This window comes from Brachypodium distachyon, chromosome 1 (genome assembly GCF_000005505.3).
Source record: "Brachypodium distachyon strain Bd21 chromosome 1, Brachypodium_distachyon_v3.0, whole genome shotgun sequence".
NCBI lineage: Eukaryota > Viridiplantae > Streptophyta > Magnoliopsida > Poales > Poaceae > Brachypodium > Brachypodium distachyon.
Window position 1 is genome coordinate 5,323,065 of NC_016131.3, and position 15,043 is coordinate 5,338,107.

The 15,043-nt window shown below is 46.8% G+C and overlaps 2 protein-coding genes across 3 annotated transcripts; both read right to left on the minus strand.

Moving 5' to 3' along the window:
• Window positions 1–124: 124 nt before the first annotated feature.
• On the minus strand, window positions 125–4,670 carry LOC100822167 (serine/threonine-protein kinase Aurora-3). Of its 2 annotated transcripts, XM_014896845.2 has the most exons (7): window positions 4,470–4,669; window positions 4,133–4,375; window positions 3,157–3,252; window positions 1,783–1,997; window positions 1,639–1,711; window positions 1,435–1,569; window positions 125–456 (listed from the first exon to the last, which is right to left on the minus strand). In XM_014896845.2, the coding sequence occupies exons 1-6, from the start codon at window positions 4,563–4,565 to the stop codon at window positions 1,453–1,455; spliced, it is 840 nt and encodes a 279-aa protein (XP_014752331.1). In that variant the 5' UTR covers window positions 4,566–4,669; the 3' UTR covers window positions 125–456; window positions 1,435–1,452. The 2 variants fall into 2 exon arrangements, with proteins under 2 accessions (XP_014752331.1, XP_024317627.1); XM_024461859.1 differs by lacking the exon at window positions 3,157–3,252 and having other exon boundaries at window positions 4,470–4,670.
• Window positions 4,671–7,929: 3,259 nt separating this feature from the next.
• LOC100841172 (dof zinc finger protein DOF3.2) lies at window positions 7,930–9,783 on the minus strand. The gene has a single exon (XM_003559347.3). It carries the CDS (start codon window positions 9,618–9,620, stop codon window positions 8,454–8,456), a length of 1,167 nt encoding a protein of 388 aa, XP_003559395.1. The 5' UTR covers window positions 9,621–9,783; the 3' UTR covers window positions 7,930–8,453.
• Between the last annotated feature and the right edge of the window lie 5,260 nt (window positions 9,784–15,043).

Below are 15,043 nucleotides of genomic sequence, written 5' to 3' on the forward strand. Positions count from 1 at the left end.
AAATTTCTGTATGAATTTACTGTGGATGGCATTTCAATACTGTATTCTTTTCATGTTCCTGCGTTTTTCAATTCCTACTATCCAAAGAAGCCCTGAATAAAACCATGTCAACTTTTAGCACAAATTTAGACTTAGCAGTACGGAATGGTCATCAGTGATGTGGTTGCAATACAGATAAGCGGTCAGCTTATTTAGAACAGTGGTGATGAGAACTCTGCAACTACAGCCATACATTGCAATATCACAGGTCATTGATCCAATGATCCACCCCCAAGAGGGTATTACTAGCAGGTTAAGAAAATATCTGGAGAGAGTAGTACTTTAGCCGAGCAAGAAAGAAAGGCACAATTTGTCAATTACTAGTATACATGCTCTAACTGTTCAATTTATGTAGGCCATGTTGGCAAACAAGTACTTCGCCATAATCCAAGCCCGCCTCCCAACGGCAAGAATACCCTGTGAAGAAAATCAATAAAACAATTAGGAAACATAAGTTTGCCATTATGTGCACTCTCCACAACCTAAATAAAAATGCTTTCGGTATGGTGAAAGAAAAATATAACCATTTTGGTAGAGCAAAGAGAAGAATAATTCCTTCAAAAAAGAGAGAAGAATTGCTTCGCCGACAACTGTAGTAGCCCATTGTTGAATTTTATATACAAAAAACAATAGCAAACACAGGCTACCGACTTGCGGATCATTCAACATCCAATCCAAGACTCGTATACAATTCTGGCACACACAAGACTACAAATGTCCACAGCATTTCTGACCTGATCACCTAAGCCAATATGCAGGAGGATATTTAGAAAGGAGAAAAATCTTGCCGCTTATTAGATTCCTCGTCTCTTGTAAATTCCTTCTAGTGCAACAGAAAATAGTGCAGCTACCATTTCAAAAACGGTTGGAAACATGCCTAACCGTTTTCCATCAGTAAGGCTGGGAGTTGGCTACAGAACCAAAATTATGGACCAAAATTCAGTTATCTCCCATTTTTCCTTGCATGCTTGAAGTTTTACAGAATCTAGAATTCAAACAACAAATAACAAGAGGATTCAACAGCACACTAACTGACATACCCTAGCCAGCAGAAATGTAGCTCCAGCCATTATCAGAAAATCAGTAGTAAGAATGTAAGGGCGTTAAACAGGCAATGCAAATTGATTAAAGGATGTTTGCACTATTTTTCTGACAAGGTAACCTAGCTGGGTACGAAAATATATTACCACATACGAATGGATACTTGCTGAGACATATTTGACTCTTGGGTATGCATTTTCCAAGTGAATTATTCAGGTATATAGAACATATGTCAATTCCCTAGAACGTTAAATTTATTCCTCAACCTTATCTCAGGTTCAGAACATAATTATAGGTTGACCACTGTTCCGATTGAGAATGCATATTCAATTAGCGTTTTTGTGGAACACATACATTGACTTGCTGAAGAGCTTATGCATGAGATTTTAGCTCAATGCAACTCCCTGAAGGTTCTGCATTCTTTACAATCCATGGATGCTTCAAAATATCATCAAGAGAAAGCCTCTTGCTTGAATCCTTCACTAGCAGCTGCATGCAAAATTCACATTTTTCAACTTCCTCACTTCACAGGATATAACCAAAAAAATTGGATGTTACCTTGGAAATGAGATCTTTGGCCTGTGCAGATATGTTATGAGTTGAAGGGAACAGCAAGTCCACTTTAACAATCCTGCTCAAAATTCATGTTGCAGAGAATGTATTGAAGTAAGATTGGGAAATTACAGATATTGCAAGTCTTACCTCCTCAGGGTATCATGCTGTTCTGCAGCTTCAAAAGGAGGTGCGCCATATAAAAACTCATAGCAGAGGATTCCTAAAGTCCAGTTGTCAACAGCATAATCATGAGCCTTTTTCTCTACCATCTCTGGCGCCAGGTAATCTATTGTACCACATAGCGTGTGACGTTTAGCATTTGATCGAACCGCCCATCCAAAATCTGCAATTTTAAGTCGGCCCTGCAAAATAGAAGTTAACTTAAAACAATCCGGGCATCGTATGCAGAGAGACAGAGTTAAAGTGGCAACAGCAATCAGCTCTTATATAATAGCAATGTGGACAGCCCAACTAATGATGCTCTTTACTACTTTCTCACTCATATGGATGTGGACAGCCCAACAAATAATATGTCTGCCAGCATTTGATTATCTTCATTTCGACAGAAGTACCTCTTCAGTAATCTCTAGAATGTTATACAATCAGTACTAACTAATCAGGTGTTCACGATCATATACAGTATGCAAGTGCAAAGCAACATATTGTTCAGCACAAAGAGGCATGGTATGACCACTTGACCAGCACTGCTTACATGCAAGATGTGTAGAATTATTCACACATATGGTATCCTCCAAGTGTAGTACTGGACAATGCATTCGAGTTTTAGAACTTTGGGAACTGAAATTTTTCACTGCACTATTTTACGTGTAAAATAACTCGGCAAACTATCAGTGTGCAATACTGCAATGCGAATAAAGAATAATGTACCACTTTATTTTACCTCTCTTATAAAGCTGATTGAAAAATACAAGCTATGTGTGGCATAATAAAAAAGTTCTCTGCCACTGGATTGATCATCCAATGGTCATAAGTTCCCAACACATGCCATGTATAGTGCTTCAATTCAAAATGTATAGCTCCTGGAGTCTTCCACATATATCATGGTAAATGTTCAATCTAGGATAACTTGATAGTTTATATTTGCAGCAAGACCAAAACATATAAGATAGTTTGTCTCTTTCATTTGATCATTTCATTTGATTATTTGATTATTTCACAAGTAATTTCTTAGAATTCATTTGTAAATTTCACGTATCAATCATGTCGATTATCCTAAAAGGGAGCTTACCACAATGCAGTACATGTATTCTGTAAACAAGTTATATATTCTAAAGCACAAATGGTATTAAAATTACCACAGAAACATGTCTGCCCATTTTTCCGTGAAGAAATTTACAGTAGTTATGTTGTTAACAATAATGGAAAATGTACAAAGAAATAGTTCATTAAATTCACTTGCATATCGAAATATTGCCCCTTGTAAATGATCAAAAAGAACATTTTGGTAGGATAACACGTAACAGTACCAGAGGTGCAGCAATTGCATACAGGAGAACAAACCTCGATATCAAGGAGCAGATTTTCTGGCTTGATGTCCCTGTGAATTACCTGCTTTTTGTGACAGTATGCCAGCGCACCAGCAAGGCTTGCAACATACTAAAACAAAAGATGTACTGAATTAACAGAAAAACCTAGTGCAAAGAATGGTAATCAGAAGAAAAATGATATATGTTCATCATGTTCTACTGCCTGATGTGGCAAGGAAGCATTAGCTCTTGGCTTGGGTTGTAGTATTTCACAAACTGAGTACATGTCCTGCTAAGTTTGTTCATGTTCAGGAAACATGATTCCTTGTATTTCTTTGATGTTTGGATCTTTGTGTTGGATGGTTTAGATCTGAGACTGCTGCAAGTCTCAGCCTTGAGGTGGGTTTTTGTGTTCTGTAAATGCTTAGGTTTTGTTTCACTCTCGTCTATGAACGAGCGGAACCTTTTGCCTTGTGTTTCTAACGATGTTATAATTATAAAGTCTTTAAGAAGTTCTTCACCTTGCAGTGAGATACAGATATCCATCAAACCAAATGAAATGAATAGCTTATAACAAAATTGTTAAAGATAAGACAATATACTACTCCAAAACTCAAACAATGCAAATAAACTGGCATAACTAGATACATGTAGTTTTAGAAGTTAGAACACCTACAAACTACACATATGAAGGTACTAAGAACCAGCTGGGCTATTTCGAGGGATCGTCCTGGCTCTCACGACTTCAATGGAGTAATACTTCACCAGGGAACAGTTAGAAAAGGTCCTCTGTCGAATTTTGCAGTTTTTTCTGGAGCAGTCAGACTTAAAACCTGCCAGCTTCATTGTAGGTTCAAATTTCATATGGAGTCCACAAACGATAGCAAATAACAACTGGCCTAATCCAATTAATGCCACCCAGTTGGGGGAAACTAACACGGCAGCCGTCAGGAAGTGGATGAGTTCAAAAGAAAGAAGAAGAAAACACAGCACGAAAGGGGGATGCTCACTGTGGCGGCGGTCCGCTCCGAGAAGTGGCCGACACTGCGGAGGAGCTTGTAGAGCTCTCCGCGGGCGGCGTACTCGAGGACGAGCACGACTCTCTCGGCATCGTGGAACCAGGCGAAGAGGCGGAGCACGTTGGGGTGGTCGAGGCCGTGCTGGATCTCGATCTCCCGCCGCAGGTGCGCGTGGAACCGGTACTTCTCCAGCTTCGTCTTGAATATGATCTTGAGCGCCACCACGTATCCGCTCTGGATCGCCGCAGTTCACCGGCGCGTTAGCTTCTAGGTGAATTTATTTTGGGGGGAAATCGAAGTTTTGGGGGCTAGGGTTTGGAGGTCGGACCTGCTTCTCACGGCCAAGATAGACCTTGCCGAACTTGCCCTCGCCGATGAACTTTCCGATTTCGAAGTCCGAGAGGCTCCACTCCGGCCGCTCCATCGGAGGAGAGGGGGGGAGGGTGGAGGCGGTGCTGGTGGTGGAGAGACGTTGGGAGTTCGAAATGGAGCTTGCCTCTGTCTGCGGATCGGAACTGTTTTTATTTGTTTATTTTTTAGAGGATTATGTTTTTATTCTTTAGAAAGCGGAAACTACTTGGGCCAGATTTTTTTATTAGAATGCGGAAACGAATTGGGCTGCCAGATTACGTGAAGAACAAAACCAGGCAGCGGCCATCTTCGCCATGAACCCATCCGCAGCCCTCTTTGGTGTGTGTTTGTCCGCTCAAAAGAACCCATCTGCAGCTCTAAAGATCCACCCGGCCCTCCTAGGTGGCGCGCATGTCGGAGGTTCGTTGAACCCCGTTTGAACGTGATTTTTTTTTTGAAAGTTTGGTTTCGAGTTCCATGTGTGAGTCGTCGACTCAAAAAGTTGAAAATAGGAGCTAAAAGTTTCGGAAAACATCCTCTGAAATGTGTTCAACGTAACATACACCCTCCAATTCATAATAAGTGTCGATGATTTAGAACAACTTTCATACTAAATCAATTACTCTTATTATGCATCGAAGAAAAAAATAAATTCCTTCATGTACCTCATTCGGTGCTTCTTTTCACATTTTGTAACCCTATTTTTGTGTAAAATCGGATAGGTGGGCTTTGGTGGTCTGGCTAAGATGGACAGCTATTGCACGCCATGCCGAGTACATCCAGGTGATTTGCATTTACATTGTGGACTAAGTGATTACCAGTAGCGACCAAACCATCACGCTTCGGTGTTCTTTGTGTAGATCGGGCAACCTAAACTGAGCACAGCTACCATGCCCCCACCACCTAGAGCATGACACCCACTCGCATGGCTGCCACCGTTCCCTCCTTGAGCACGATGTCCACATGCATGGCTACCAGTCCCCCCTCGAACACGACATCTACTTGCATGGCTACCAGTTCCCCACTCGAAGACGACATCCACTCGCATGGCAACCCACGACGTCCACATGCATGGTTACATTGAGCACACCTACCAGGTCCCCCTCTTGGTACATCGACACAAAGGGCTATCACCTTCCTTGAGTACGTTACACGTCAGCCTCCACTACAGCCTAGTGTTCGCGACGCAACACGCTCCATGGCACCGTCTATGGGCTCTTTGTATCTTTGGCTTCCTGTCTGGGTGGCACTTCTATTGCATGCGACAGTCATGTTACTATGTGTTATGGTCTTATCCTATGACACTACTATTTACTCCGTATCTTTTACTCCAAGCCAGATCCTATATGCAACCGTAATGATCGATACAACACATACCGCACTGCATAGTTCCCATCCTTTCCGAAAAGAAGTATAAATTCGCAATTTCTATGCCTTTCGCATCGACATAAAACAAAACACGGTACAGTTTGTAAACGTGGCTTTTGGAAGTTCATAGAAATCGCAAAGGACTTGAAGAAAGGGAATATGCGAGACACACACAACAAAAATCGATCATACGATATCTGACCGGTATGAAACGGGGTTGTATAGACGGGGGGGGGGGGGGGGGGTGGGGTGGGGGGGTGTATAGACTTAGGCGGACAACATCTCCACAATCCCATTCGTTTAATTGGTCCAACGAACCTCTTGGAAATCCTTCGTGTGAAAAGCGTTCTATTGAAACATTTCGTTCAGAACAGTTTGTCTCGATGTATGCTCCTCAATCCTTACTCACATCCTCTGCTAATATCTGGTCATCCTACTTTATCGATTCTTCCACCTGCGACCGACAAGAATGATAGCGCTGGCTGATCTAGCGAGGATCGGGGCAGAAACAGACAAAAACCCCAAACACCTCCTCAAGACAGAGTGAGACAGGATAAAAACTAGCGGGTTCTATTCTGGAGTAGCAGCACAGTCGGAAACCACAGGCAGCGTGCTCCTCGATGCAGGCGAATCGAGACGGAATATTTACACGCGTGTTCCGAGGACACACCACCCCCGTGCATCTCTCCCTCTGCTGGCTGCAGACGCCTACTCGGCTTGCGCTCTCTCTCTTGCTCTAGAGAGTCTAGAGTCTAGACTGCGTATGTGTGTCGCGTGGCAGTGCATTGCGAGTAGTAGGACACTGTTGTTTGCTTGGTCAGGCGATGGATGGACGGATCGATGCATGCATGCATGTTGCGCGGGAGGCAGCGACAAAACAAAAGGGGGCTATAGCTAGTACGTGTAGCTCTCCTGCTCTCTATAGCTTGCCCGTCTCTCCTGGGCTCTCGCTCTCCACCACCAACCCCAGGCCAAGCACCACACCAACATAAGGCTGCACCTGGCAGTACGTACTCAGTGGCAGGAGCCCAGCCATTGGTTGGGCACTGTGATGGGAGAATCGAATCCACCTGCCGTTTCAGCTGCTATAGCCAGACCCAGGCCACGCTACTGTATTGTGCGCGCACCTTCCTAAAGGCTGCATGCTCCCCATCTCTCACAATACACAGTCTTGCACAGTGATCCGGTGAATGTATCGGGCTGCTTTGGCGTGCCATGCATGTCTTCTCTCTGCACGCTTGACTGCGCCGGTGTAGTCTCCTCTGCGTGCGTGCTCCGTTCCAGCCTGAAAAACCCAGAGACTGCCTGCCAGGAGCCCGGCCGGCCGGCTGGCTCTATCTTCTCCTGTAAGGCAGAAGCTAATTAAAGGGGAGGAAACAAATTTGAAGGGGAATCATTCAAAGGAAAAAGTTGGAGCAGAGGGGGAGTACGTACGTACGTAGGGCTGTGCTCTGGAAGGCTCAGAGACAAAGTTTGAACGAGCAAACGTATGCAGCATGACATGCATGCATATGGTCCCGTTTTTTAGTGCCCATCATGGCCCAATCATGAATTGTTTTATGTGGATAATCATGCTGTGTACTGGAGTACAAGTACTACTGGAGTACAAGTACTACTGGAGCTTGTGCATCGATGGATGGTGAATTACCAAATTTATCTATGAACGAATGATGGATATATATGTGCCATGTGCATACTATCTTGTGTTTTTTACTCGGAAGAGAATAAACGCGTGCTGGTATCTGTACGTACTAATTTGCCCAATTTGGCGTATGTATAATCAGCTTTGCCTAATTTGAGGCCCAATTGAAACCAAGACTTTCTATCCCTTTTGAACCCCAGTTTTCAACATATATACTTGAATGTCCATCATTGCTAGAATATTTAAATCTAATATTTGTAGTAGCTATTATGATCATGACGTTCCCCTGAATTAGCTGAAGTTAACACACACACAAAACTCAGAAAGTAATTTAAAGTGGGACTGGCCGTATGGATGGTTCACTGATTTACAGAAGCATCAATGCACGGTCCAAATCTGAAACCCAAATTAATCAGGGACTGCACAGTAGAAAGCAAACAAAGGGGCCGATCCAGCCTTTCGTAGTACGTACTTGCGTGAGGCACACAAGCCTGTGTACTTTTGCATTTTCTGATCGAGTGGAAAGTGAGATTTCCAGCTAAACAAGTACAACAACTTGCAGGAAATGATAGGAGTACCATCTTACAAGCACACACTGAATGAAACCGATCGACATCTTCTTAAACTACAACGTAAACCCCCGCCGCCTATGCCATTGATCTTGATCTACTTAACACTATACCAGCACCACCAATTACTCTTAGAGAAAAAACTAAGTAGAGACTAAGGTTACTCATCAACCCCCACACACCCACTGATTAACAAAAACACCAGCAACTACGGGAAAAAAAAACTTGGTTAAACCTCCCTCCCGAGTAGTTCATCAAACACCTTGGAAAAAAGATGAAAAAGCCCCCACACGATCGAGCTACGCTAAACTGACAGAGCCACACTATTAGTGTCATGCATGTAATGGAACGCCGTCGCCGTCGATCCGATACAATCTCATTCTCATGGGAATGCGCCGTTGAGAGCGGGCAGGTCGGGCCACGCCGCCATGGACATCGCCGCGGGGCCGCTGTTCCAGTACTGCATCTCCTGCGCGGCGAGCGACGACGACGTCGACACGGGTGGCTGCTGCTGATCCATCCCGACGGTGAGGCCGCTGGAGACGGTCGACGAGGCCGCGGGGAGAGACGCCATCGTGGTGGCGCAAGAGTAGGACGACGGGGACTCGTACGCGTTGGGGCGCCCGGCGCCGCCCCCGCCGTTGCTCACAACCGCGTTCAGCTGGTCGTTGTAGTAGCTCGCGGCCGGCGCCAGCGAGGATGACGAGGGCGGCTTGAGCCCGAGGTTCGAGAACAGGTCGCTGTGGCCGCCCAGGCCCAGGCCTAGCGGGCCGGCCATGTCGAGATGCATCGGCGGAGGCGGCGGCATCGGCCTGTGCGCGACCGGCGGCCACATGGCGTTGTTGGGCGAGTGGCCCGGCAGGACCTGGAGCTGGCCCATGGTGTCCAGCCCAAGAAGCCGGTGAACGTTGTTGCCGCCTCCGCCGTGCCCGTGCCCTTGCCCCCCGTGATGCAGGCCTTGCATGGCCCTGGTGCTGTTGAGAAGTGCCATGAGCTGCTGCGGCGCCCAGGACGACATGGCCGGGCCGACGCCGAGGCCGAGGGGCGGCGGCGCCATGCCGATGCCGGTGCCGGACAAGGCGGACTTGCACGAGGCCGCGGGCACCACGGTACTCTGCTTGGCGACGGGGGCCGGCATGGGCCGCGGCTTGCGGCATCCGCCGCCGATGGGCACGTTGCGGAGCGCGCCGCCCTTGGTCCAGTAGCGGCGGCACGTCTTGCAGAAGTGCCGGGGCTGGGTGAGGTTGTAGTTGTTGTAGTAGCAGAATTTGGTGTTGGAGGAGTTGCACCGCGGGCACCGCAGCGGCGCCTGCTCGGGGCCCTGCTGCTGCCCCTGCCCTTGCGGCGACGACGTGGCCGACGGCGACCGCTGCGTGGACGAGCGGGACGACGTCGAGGAAGATGTCGGCGACGGGTTGGCGGAGATGGGCTGCAGCACCATGGGGAGCGACGACACGTGGTGGTGTGCCATAGCGTTGGTGGCGCTCTTGATCTGCTGGTGGTGGTGGTGCTGGTCCATGGGTGTCCCTCCGAGGAGTTCTTGGATCATTGTGATGATGGGGGAAACTCGTCGGAATCAAAAAAGGCTTCTTGGAGCAGAAGAGGGCTACTAGTTCTGTTCTTGGAGAGGGCAAGCAAAGGAGGGAATGGTGGCTTTCAGGAGCTTTGTGGATCAGATCATGAGGGTTGGGTGGGGCAGTGGTACTGGGGGCGGGGTGGTTTATAAAGAGTGTGCGGGAGGTTGGGGATGGACTGATCGAGCAGCGGCCGCTAGCTAGGGCTAGCTGTGCTTTCTTTCTGTGCCTTTGTCTCTGTTCGGAGGCTTAGCTTTGTCTTGATTTGTAATTACCTTGTACATTTTGCTGTCGGGGTGGAGCATTAGGATTTGAGGCATATGTGTCTGCAGGCTAGAGTGTGTAGGGGCCGGTTATCGATCGGTTCATTGGAATGAGGAAACGGTGGGGTTGTACAGTTTCACGCTGTCATGTTGTTTGTCTATTTATTTACTCGACAAAACTTCCCCAGCCTTGGTATCTAAAGAGATGAACAGAAGCAAAAATATCTCTGAGCGAACTCAGTGACAGTTTTAAGCTTTCAGGTTTTCCATACAAATTTTTAAAAATTTCAAAAATAAATCAGTCACAACATAATCATATAGATTTGTGCACAAAACTTATGAATTTTGGACTGGCAAATTTAGCGTGACAAATACATGTAATTAATAATACACTCAGGAGTACTGGCGATCCCCTTTAGAAAATTTGAGAAACTATTGTAGAACCATTCGGTGGCCGGTATGGGAGGTTTATCCGCCACTGAAGGGTTATGGACTAAATTTTAAAAAGAGGCCAGGGTCTAGATCTCGTTAATTAACATGTCATTTTTGTTCATTTTTTTTTCTAATTCTGCGACATCTGGGGAAAAAATCAATCTTCCAATCATGACGCAGGCACCTCAAGGCCACACAAGCAAATCAAATTAAACTTTAGAAACTGACATATCGTTTTTGTTCAATCTTTTCTGGAAGAACAGAGCTACATGTAAAGGTACAAAGTTGTTTTTTACTATTTCTCATATGCGTAAAGAAAATTGGTTTCATGATTTCATTCAACCAGAAATGTCTTCATCATTTAATTTTAATTAATGTGAGGATTATACATAATATGATATTATGGTTTTTATGTTTTTTCAATGCTATAGTCTTGTCGTGAGATGGAATAAGATCATGCCATACTATAGATAGGTTGTGCTTAAGTATTGAGTGAACCCATCCCCATTTGCAAAAATTTCTAGCTCCTGCAATAGATATATAAGTAGGGTGTGTGCATTTCTCAGTCGATGATCAGAGCTATTCAGTTAAGATTAGTTTTACTATAATTTGTACTTGTATGAATTTTTCACAAATCTCAATAATTGGATCCAACAGTTATTAGCATCGACTTAGAAATTGCTATTTTCAGTCAATTTAGAAATAGCAAAACGGATATAAGTACGTAGCCAACTTGTATATGCAAGAGATGGAGCCCATGCTGTCACATTCTTCACGTAGCGTCGTGGTCAGTAAACTCCGGGCTTGGTAGGGCCATCCCACACAGCGTGTGATCATGGCAGCCACCTCAGAAGACATCAAATCATCACGTACAGAATTTCCTCTAAAGCCGAAAGTGAGAAGAGAAAGGAACATCCTAGTGAAACAGCAATACTATAGGGATCTGTGATCATATCAGGGGAATCTCCATTAATTCTCCAATCATGCATGCAGTCACCGGAAGGGCATATATGTGTACGTCGTCGCTCTAGCAGCTAAGGTCGCTTTGGCTTGTCAGGAAGCCATGCAATGCAAGTAGCCTCTGTTCAAAGAAGCGCCTGTGCATGCATGATGATATATGGGCTTAACTTGAGAATTCCGACCTGTAGAAAGCTAGCTAGCTGTAAGACTGGCCTTATCACGAAACACCATGCAGTTTGGTTTGAACAAGATTGATGTCAGTCTGAGGATGTGTGCCCTCGCTTTCAGACATAAGTCCCTGATCACCGCCGCATGATTGCAATACAAGCGCTTTGTCATGATAAGGCGAACATGGAACATGCACACATTCTAAACGGTCTGCATGTTCAGCAAAAAAAGAAATTGCCCGCTATGACCGTGAGATTCACCGCATGGTTTCATGATTTGAGGTGAAAGGGACAAATATACTGCAGATTAACATCGATCGTGTCAAAAAGCTTGCAGCAGTTTGAGCCCTTCTTCTTTCTTTTCATCTTGATCGGTGTCTAATCATCAGTACTGATCACGCCGTAGAACACCCGTACCGTCCAAGCATATGCACTCGACCGGTTCATCCCACAGCTCCGAAATGCCTGGACGTATGTGTGCGAGGCCAGGATTCTTGTTTTACTTTACAGTACTTCGCAAGGAGCGTACAAAACAGGGTATGGCCCTTGTCTGAACGTGGGAAACGCGTGCACGGTAGTTTCGCTAGACACTGCCCGCGCGTGCAGTACTAGCTAGCTACTACACTCCTAGTGCGTCCTCTTCTTCTCAGCTAGCCTGCCGGCCCATGCATGCTGCATGTGTAACGTACACCGAGGGAACTTAACGGAGAGATTGCCGTCGTCGCCCTCCGGTTTTTCTCCTCCCTCCCTGCAAAAAGTGCAAAACAACGAGCATCCCAGACCGGCCGGTCGGTCGCCCGGAACTCGGGTCAGACGACGTGCCCCCCGGCCTGGTCGAGACGATAGACACGCGGTACTGGCCCGTCCCGCAACGGCGTGCTCCCCAGTCCCCACAGTACCCAGTTCCCACCACATCCACGCCAGCATGCATGCAACACGTACGTACATAACACAGCTCGCGGTTGTCGTCACGGCCATATCCTTCCACTCCACACAGAATGCTAGCTGTTATAACTAAAGTTTGTTACAGTATAAACCTCGAGTTTTGTACAATTGGTTGAAATCGAACGTCCATCTAATGATCCTTGAAATCAACATCATGATCTTTTTATTCTCGGTCGTTACTGACCTGAAGAAGGTATACAAACAGGGATTGATGGCGTGTACACGGTAATAGCCTTGGATCGCTAAACGACTACTGTCAATAAATCTTGAGCTTGTAATCCTGTTGAAATCGAACATCCACCTCCCAATCCCCGAAATTAACACCCTGGCCTTACTGTTCTTGGTCATTAGTGATCGACCTTGAGAACATATACAAGCGGCGTGGTCGCGATCAAACCTAGAATCGTTGACTAATTGTTGCCAAATTGACGGTTTATGCTTCAATTAGTTTAATTAAATAACTTATATTTCAGTTGCAATCTAGGTCACTCCGGTTAATCATATGAACAAGATGTTGAGTGTGAGATTTCCTTCTCTAACACTCCCGATTCACTAATGGCTTTCCGTAGGCAAAATAAGTTAGCGTCAGACCACGTTACTAGACTTGACCGTGAGTTTGTGACCATGTCAGCAATTTGGGGCTGTAAATCTTCTTACGAGCAATATTGACCGGGAATAGTAAACTTCGGTTGCTGATTTCAGAAATTAAAAAGTGCGGTCCGATATCGACCGGCCCTACAAGTTTAAGGTTCGAAATATATAGACTCCACTCTCGAGTACTTACTTGCGCATAAGTTGCAGTCCTGCCCACGGTTCACACTTGCTTTCCTTACCTCAGGTTAGTTAATTAACATGCCGGGCATTGCAGCACGTGGCTGGAGTAATCAATCGATCATTAATTACGTTAACCAGGAATGCCTGATCAAGGCCGTGCCCGCGCACTCACTTGGTCGCGACGAATATGATTAGCCCACTAGCTCGCACCGTCCAGTCAAACTATTCCGCGACACCAAAGAAAACGGGCGCGCGCAGGAGAGGGGTGCATGCCGTGCCGGCGAGAGACACGGCATGCATATGTACATTGCAGCCGCGCGCGGCCGACAGGCGGCCGTACCCGGCGGCGAAAACGACCGCAACAGCGTGCAGAATTGTTGCAGATGCATGGCAAGATTCCCCCGAGCCGCGCCGCGACGGGTCAGTGACTCACACACAGAAACACAAACACTGGGCCGATGGCGTGAGGAGAAGGGTCTCCCTTCTTTGGGGCCGACCCCGTTCAAAGGCATCAGAGGTGCAGGGAAACAAAGCGCCAGCTAAAGTGACAGCCAGCCCTACGCGGTCACCAGACAGTAAAAGGCCGAGGCTATAGCCTACAGCTTAGCTAGGAATAGTAGTCAGTAGTGGTACTGGGTGCGTTTGTGTGTTGTGCCGATTGACTCCTAGAAACCCGGGCTGCCCTCTGTGTTTGTTCTTGCCCCGCCCCTGCCGCCCCCCCGCGCGCTGCTTCTCTTCGCCCGGACATGCGTGACGACCGGTCATGGAGATGCGTACGTACGTACATAAAGATTCTTCTCTCTCTGCTCCCTCGTCCGTCTCTCTATATTCCCTGTAATGATCGTAGCAGTACTATCTATAGACTGATGAGATGAGCTAGCTAGGCAGGCTGTAGAGTGGCACTGCTCATTATATCCTGGTTACGGGAAACACTGTTGGCGTATATTGTTCCGTGTTCCCTTGTCCACGTCGGAAAACCGACCGAGGCAAGGAAAATACCCCCCTTTTTACGCTAGGGATAACAAGGCAAGGGGGTCTTAATTACTTGCGGTGGCTGTGTAGAAATACGCAGCGTATGTTTTTCTTTTTTCGAAAATGACGTAGCGTATGTACGTGTAGTAGAAGAAAGGAATAATCTTGTGCGTGGATCAGGACACGCGAAGTTTCCAAAGCAGCAGCAGAAAACAACAAATGGTGCATATATCGACCATAAGTATGGACGGATGGATGAAAAGATGTGTCTTGTGCGACCAGCAAGCTGTTTTATCAGAGTCTGGGCACGCTGAAACCTGAATCAACGAGCGGCAGGCCTGGCAACTACACATTGGCGATCGCCGCGGTTACTCATTGTGTCTGCCGAGAGCACTTTCGGAGAGCTCGGGAAAGATGCATGAATAGATAGAATGAACGGACGGATTGGACCGGCCGACTTGACGGGTGCGGGCAGCAAGCAAGCAAGCAAGCAGCAGGTATGCGTAGCGTAGAGAGCGTGACTGACTGACGGACTGGACGCGACACGAGGAAACAAACTCTTGTACCGTCCGATGCTTTTCCTTTTCTCCCCCCCTGCGTCCGTCCTTCTTCGTCTTCCATCGTCTGGGCGCATGCAGCGCAGGTCTCGATGCATCCTCGTCGGGGGGAATATCGGTTCTGTGGCCTAGCTTGTGGGGCACCCCTGCCTTTTTCTTGCCGAGTCGGATGGAAGGAGCCCGCGCTGCGAAAGGCGGAAACGAGACTGGACTGCAGATTTTCAAGATTTAGCCGGGGAGATGAGTTTTTAGGTGTGGTCCTAGTGGCAGCAGGACTAGTAAGCGTGATGATGGGTCAATCCGGGGGATTCGTGCCCCTGCCTGCCCC

Coding starts and splice junctions, on each gene's coding strand:
- LOC100822167 (XM_014896845.2), bottom strand. CDS start 4,565: ATGGAGCGGCCGGAGTGGAGCCTCTCGGACTTCGAAATCGGAAAGTTC. Junction 4,376..4,469: donor ATCTTGGCCGTGAGAAGCAG/GTCCGACCTCCA, acceptor GCGGCGATCCAG/AGCGGATACGTGGTGGCGCT. Junction 1,570..1,638: donor CCAAAGATCTCATTTCCAAG/GTAACATCCAAT, acceptor TTTTGCATGCAG/CTGCTAGTGAAGGATTCAAG.
- LOC100841172 (XM_003559347.3), bottom strand. CDS start 9,620: ATGATCCAAGAACTCCTCGGAGGGACACCCATGGACCAGCACCACCAC.